Here is a 6,866-nt window from a genome sequence, read left to right as displayed (position 1 = left end):
ACTGCTGGGTTCCCTGGTTACCATGGAAATGAGGGTACTGGTTACAGTTCTTTGTAATCACAGAGACTAAAGTATCGATCCCCCCTCCCCCATCCCTTTCTATAACCATAGCCATAGTGATGACTATTTCAGCTGGGCTTTAGGAGTAAACCCGGCAGCAGGAGAAGCAACTAGAAAATCAGATTAAGTAAGGAGTGTCAGAGTGCAAGCCCTAATGAGGAAGTGTGAAAAAAGAAACATGGCGGGGCATTTTTTCAGTAGGAAAAGTCTAGATCTACTACACTGAATACAATGACATTGTTACTCTAGCTTCTTGTACAGGCGCAGTGCAGGAATTCTCAGAGCACGCCTACGCGCACATTTTCTCCCCTTCTGTTTCACTCTCTTTCCACTTTCCTCTCCCCCTTTTTTCCCCTCTCCTTTCCCCCTCCCATCACTTGGTCTTTCGGTCTTTCAGTCAGTCCGTTGATGCCTCTCCTTCCAACCCTTTATCCCCCTCCCCCCTTCCTTTTCCGCCTCTAGCGGACGCAACTTGCGCATGCGCACTCGGTACAAAGCCTCGCTCTTTGTCCCCAACTGTCGTTCACACGAACTCAAGTCTTTCGCATTCGGTAGCCAATAAGATCGAAGAAATCGTGGAAAACCGATTCCGCCTCTGGAGATAAACGTTGATTGGCAGGTAAGATAACCAATAGAGAACGCCACTTTGTAGCCCTTGGGAGCCACAGAGCTCCGTCGTCTGGTTTCCGGCGGTCGCGCGCTCTTTTCTCGGGACGGTGGAGGCCGTGTAGCGTCGCCTTTACTCTGAGGAGAAAACAGTCGGTAGAGGGTGAGTTTGGGGACGACTTAGTTCTTGTTCAAGAGGGGAGTAGGATTTTTCGCGACAGTCGGTGAAGATAGAGGCGAGAGCGAGGCTGGGTTTGGAGGGAGTTGGGCCGTTCGTTCCGAGGCCCCTTGAGGCCTTGTCCCCGCCGCCACACGGCCTCCTCAGCCCACCCGCGGAGGCCCATCGCTCTCCCCTCGCCTCGCCTTCGGCTTTAACCTGGTTCCCGTTTCCCTTCCCGCCTCTTTTCTTTGTGCGACACATCTTGGAATCTGAGCCCTGTCAGTAAGTTCCCCGGCCGTTGAGCCGACCTGGGCCTGAGGGTGTGGGGTCTATTATCCGAGAGCCCTGAAGTCGCGGCTGCAGGAGGAGGCGCTTTGTCGGGTGCTCCTCCTCTCGACCTCTTGAGGCCATTAATTCCGGAGGAGAAAGCGCCCCCCCTCCCAGCGATATTTTTTTGTAGAAACTCTTAGCTGGGAAGTTCATCTGCTAGTCCAGACCTCGCCGCTTTCCTAGGCAGGTTCCTGGAGGCTTTTTTTTTTTTTTTTTTTTGGTCTTGTTGCCTAGCTACTCGACCCATCTATGACATCACTTTTTAAAATGAAAATGAATGTTATGGATTTTCTATCGGGTATTTTACATTTGGAAAAATTATTGTCGTAAGTTGATGCTTTTCTTTGTGTTCTTAACAGAGAAGTCGAGGTTAGAGAGGACTGGGAGGCACTTTGCTATCTTCGGTGGAAGTTGAGGTAGGTGTAGGGGGTAGAGTTGCCAGATGAAATACAGGACACCCCGTTAGATTTGAATTTCACGTAGGCAACAGATTATTTTTTAGTATACGTTGCATGGGACTTATACTAAAAATCATTCATTTTTTAACACCTGAAATTCAAATTTAACTGTAGTGTGTTTTTATTTGATACGTCTGGCAACTCTAATGGGAGGGTGCTGGTTGCACTTACATTGTTTCTTTGTCCGACTTCTTATTACTAAAGGTCTTAAGAGACTCTTAGGAAAGGACCTTACCATGCCAGTGCCTCCTACAGCTTTCAAGCTGGTCCACATCCAGGCAGCCATCTCCGTCTGGTAGACTTTTACTAGATTTACCCCCACAGTTTCCACTTAAAAAGTTGATCCTTTTCCTGAAAATTAAGGGGACATTTATTTAGATTTCAGATATATGTGATGTAGTGTTTGGTCTGTACCTGAACAACATTTGTGCAGTTGTGTTGCAAATAGCACCAGTTTTTCTAACATAAATATGTGTTTTCTCTCAAGAAAGTCCATCAGGGTTAGACTTACGGGCAGATAAGTAGACAGAAATCCTTAGTAATGATCTTTATGCTTTGTTCTTTTCTCAGAGGCCCATGGTTAGGGGGCAGTGAATTTATTACCAAGATACCTGCACATACTTACAAATTATATTGGTGGTCATCATCAGAAGTACATTATAGGGACAACACTTACTGACTACTTGCTACTTTGTGGGCACTGTTTTAGGTGATTTATACAATATTTAGTGTTCACCGTTGAATGCCTGCTTGGGAAATAAAAAACTGAAGGGAAAGATTATAAAGATTGGCAGTATGGAGACATTTATTCAACACAAAAAGGTAGGCAGTTTGGTTGTAAAAATATTTTTGCTAGAATGCAGAAGAGCAGGGGAAGAATGTAATTGATGACATTTGTCTAACTGGAGTACCCACCATATGTAGAAATAAGGGTAGTGGTTGCCAGCAGGAACAAGTAACCTCATTTAGTCAAAATAACCAGCCCTGTGAGATAGATGTTACAGGTGAAGAAACTGAGGCTCAGAAGTTAAGTGACATTTTAGTAAGTTTTTTGGATTCTGAACTCTAAAATCAAGGTGAGCTTGATTACACAGTTTGTAGCATAGGGATGAGTATGAGCTTTAGAGTTCAACAGACCTGAGTTCTACTCCATGCTCCATCACATTTTTGTGTGACCTTGGATGTGCATCAGTTTTCTTATTCAGAAGAATGATAGTTATGAGCATTAAATGAGATAATACGGACTTAGCACAGTGCCTGACATATAGTGGTCAATAAATATCTGGTATTATCATCTTAACTACCAGGCTACACTTTCTAAAACCAAAAATAACCTCCCTTGAAGTAATTCTAAATGGTTTAGGACATCCCAGTGCTCAAGATCATTTCTACTAAGTTGTAAAATGGCTTTTTTTGAAATGGAGTGGTGAGGTGTGGTTAGGATGTAAATATAGTTTTTAATATTTCAGTTTTGAGTGGATCGCTATAAGGATTTCTGTTAACATATACATTGTGGGTTCCTGAATGGGATGCAGGGTATTGAGGCTGGGGCCACTGACTCTTATATTAAAGGCTGGAGGAAAAAAAAAGAGGCTCCTTGGATTCTAGCCAGAGGTAAGAACTAGTTGGAGAAATGGCTGTGGATAATTCAAGTTTCTGCTGTAGGTCACTTTGGGGTCAGGGGAATGGAGGTGTTTGATTCATGGGATTCAAATAGGAAAAGATCTGGTTCTAATGCCCACTTACCTATCCTCACCTGTAGCTGGAGTAGACTTTAAATTTTGTGTTTTAATTTCCTACTTTTATATCTTGTTTTTAAAAACATTTTTTAAGGTATCCCATTTGCTGTGAAACTGGTACACTTATTCATGGTGCTTAAAGTTGTTACACTATGTGGCAAGAGTCACAAAGGCATTTAATTATTCTATTTTTAAGAATTTATCCTAAGGAAATAAACAGAAAGCTATAAGCAAGAAGGTATTTATTTCAGCATTGTAATAGGAAAAAGCTGAAAACAGCCTAAATGTCTCATAGGGAGTAGTTTAGTAAATTAGTGTACATCCAATTGGACTTTATGTAGCCATTAACAAGTATAATTAAGTTGACACTATAGAAATGGGGAAAGGGTGAATATACAACAATGCATTTATGATTGCAGTTTTGAAATGATAGTGTATGTTTTGAAGGTAAATAAGCAAAAATGGAAATTGTGGGAGGAATATTTAGTCATGGAGGTGCCCCAAGATTTAGCTGTGAGCATTGTTTATAATGGTGAAAAGTTAGAAACAGCCCAAGTGTCCCAACACAATAGGGGCTTGGTTGACAGCTGAATACTTTGTCTGCTAACAGTAAATGTAGAAGATTTAGTGACATGGAATATACCATTTAGAATACATACAAATGTATAAATCAGTGACTGAAAGGGTATACCAAAATGTTAACAGTGACTTTTGTAGTGGTGGGTCTTTGGGGTTCTCTTTATTTTTATTTCTACGTTTTCTATGTTAAAGATGTATTTTGTACCTTATTAATGAGAAACAAAAGATTGATGAAATGATACAAATGAGAATTCAAGTCTTGGCTTGAATGTCAGGTTTATAGTGAGGCTAACCTCACAGGTCTATTTAAAATTGCAATCTTCCCCCTTCCACTCCCTGTCCATTTTTTCCCTCCCTCCACCCCCTTTTCTTTATTTTCCCCTACACTTAACCTCTTCTTAAGTACTGTGTAATTTAATTATTATATATATTGTTTTCTCTCACTGGAAGGCTATCACTGCTGAAGGCAAGAATCTGCTTTGTTCATTGAGGCATCCCAAGCACCTAGAATAGTGCCTAGCAAATAGTAAGCATTCAGTGAATATTTGTTGAATGAATTAGTTTAAAAAATTAGTAAAAAAATTATCAGTTTACAAGCAGGACAGATTTCATTTTTGCCCACCTTCTGTTTCTTATCTACATTCATGCATTTAAAAAAACACTTCCCCTCTTAAAGCACCAAACATTTTTCATGTTTACATGGTCTTTATAATTTTTAATGCCATGTAACATTCCGTTGTATAGATGTACCACAATTTATTAAAAACACTGCCTCTAATTTTGGGTACCTAAGTCTTTTTTATCATTTTTGTTACCAGAAAGCCCATAACAGTGAGTATTTCTTGGATGTAGTTTTAAATTTTAAAATGATATTCTTAGGATAAATTACTGGAAGTAGAATTCCTGAGTTAAAAGAATAGGAACATCTTGATAGCTCTTGTTATCTATTGTCTTATGAAACAACTTTTGGATACAGAACTTAATTGCATTGATGTTTTCAGTTTTGGTGGGATATGATATAAAATGTATTAGAAAGTTTTTATACACATAGAAGTATTCTTATATACCCATAATCCAAAATCAACAGTTATTAAGCCTTTGTCACATTTTTTTTGTCTGAGGAATATAATTTATTTTAAAGGAATCATGATGTTAATAATAGAGTATTCAGGGAAAAGGTCCTTTTCTGCATCTTTCCTTCAGTTAAATCTGACTGAAGGGTCCTGTGTTGAGGGGAAAAGATTCAGGATTGATTTTGCCCTTTAATTTACTGGAGAACTGCCTTTGGATGAGGAAGATGGTCCTCACTTTGGTAACCTGATCCATTAGGAAATTTCCATTTTAAAACCATCAGCTTTTGTATTTAGTCTGGATTATACCAGGAGTTTTCATTTAATCTTATGCTGCTTTTTTTTTTTTGGCCACACCTGTGTGGCTTATGGGATCTCAGTTCTCCAGCCAGGGATTTAACTCAGGCTACAGTAGTGAAAGCCCAGAATCCTAACCATTAGGCCACCAGGGAACTCCCTTATGTTGATTTTTAAATGACAGAATTTAAGATTTTATGATTGTATAATTTTGTATTTGCTGCTTTTATTGCTTTGGTAGTCGTTTATTTTTCCATTGTGATTAATAGCAGTATTTACCAAGTGTTTACTATATGCCAGTACAGAACTAGTGTTTTCACATACTCATTAATCTTTATAGCTACTTTGAGAGGTAGGTATTTTTATTATTCCCTTTATAACAACTTAAGAAACTGGTGCAGAAGTAATTTACTAAGTAGTACATGGCTAGTAAGTAAGTATTAGGACCATGCTTCAAATCTAAGTATATCTAACTCCACAGCCCATACTTTTCCTGCTGTTCATTCCATAGTATCTACTGTAGGCTAGGACTGCAAGGTACCAGAGAAGAACAAGACTTATTATTAGTCCTTGTGATAACTAGAATCTGTTTTAGTCATTGCGTTTTAAAGTGTGCTTTAATATTATGATAAGGCCAATTTTTAGGGAGTAGATTCTTTTGGGAAAGGAGTTTCCTATTAATCCACATAGTTACTGAACTGGAAGTTTCCTCAAGTCATTCTAGTGCAGGCTGTTCTTATCTAGTACTTGTCTAGTTTCTATGTACAACATAACTGCTAGTGCTGGTGGTTTTTAGATTTTTGAATTGTACTCCTTTGCCATACTTGTTAAAAATAATACCAAAGGTGATTAATGACATACAAGTCATCAGGAAGATGGCTGATTGTGCTCTTAGCACTGAATGTATTTGACCTTCTACCGTTTCTTTTTAGGGTGCAAAAATGCAGAGCAATAAAACTTTTAACTTGGAGAAACAAAACCACACTCCAAGGAAACATCATCAGCATCACCATCAGCAGCACCACCAGCAGCAACAGCAGCAGCCACCACCTCCACCAATACCTGCAAATGGGCAACAAGCCAGCAGCCAAAGTGAGTACATGCTAGGTAGTGGGGTAGAAATAGGTCCCTTCTTGGGAATAGTTTCTTGATTTTTAGATTAGATTCTTGGGATTATAAAGTAATGGGCCTTTGTAGCACACCTTTGTTGTTCTTTTCTCTATTTACCTCTTAATACTTAGGATAGAAAAAGGCTGATTCTCTGAAATAAGGAGCAGACATGTAGGATAGCAGTTGAGTACAGGTTGCTTTGCTGCATTGGCACATTCTGTTGCTAAACAGATGGCTGCATGCTTTACCTCAGAGCTTGGTTCTTAGAGGTAATCATCAGATGACTAGTACATAGAGAAAATATAGAAAAGGTCTTTAAGACTTAATGGAGAAGAAATCTGGTATTAAGTATTATATTTTTATCTTGGGGCCTGTGCCACCCCATTTTTTAAAAAAATTATTTATTTATTTATTTGATTGCACCGGGTCTTAGTTGCAGCAGGCAGGCTTCCCAGTT

At 39.3% G+C, this 6,866-nt stretch overlaps 1 protein-coding gene across 4 annotated transcripts in view; it reads left to right on the top strand.

Annotated features, from left to right (window-relative positions):
• Positions 1–553: 553 nt before the first annotated feature.
• NONO (non-POU domain containing octamer binding) overlaps positions 554–6,866 on the top strand; it is a 13,937-nt gene continuing 7,624 nt past the window's right edge. Inside the window, exons 1-3 of one of the 4 annotated variants that reach the window (XM_024758119.1) lie at positions 627–679; positions 1,516–1,572; positions 6,232–6,391. In XM_024758119.1, coding sequence (XP_024613887.1) covers positions 6,241–6,391 — 151 coding nt within the window. In that variant the 5' untranslated portion in view covers positions 627–679; positions 1,516–1,572; positions 6,232–6,240. Of the gene's footprint in view, positions 680–701; positions 830–1,515; positions 1,573–6,231; positions 6,392–6,866 lie in introns of those variants that run through there. The other 3 variants (XM_024758117.1, XM_024758120.1, XM_024758118.1) reach the window with 3 other exon arrangements.

The sequence above is a fragment of the Neophocaena asiaeorientalis genome, unplaced genomic scaffold, assembly GCF_003031525.2.
Source record: "Neophocaena asiaeorientalis asiaeorientalis breed wild unplaced genomic scaffold, Neophocaena_asiaeorientalis_V1.1 scaffold760, whole genome shotgun sequence".
Classification (NCBI taxonomy): domain Eukaryota; kingdom Metazoa; phylum Chordata; class Mammalia; order Artiodactyla; family Phocoenidae; genus Neophocaena; species Neophocaena asiaeorientalis.
Note: the sequence above shows the minus strand (reverse complement) of the source record. Positions and strands in the feature narration are given on the sequence as shown.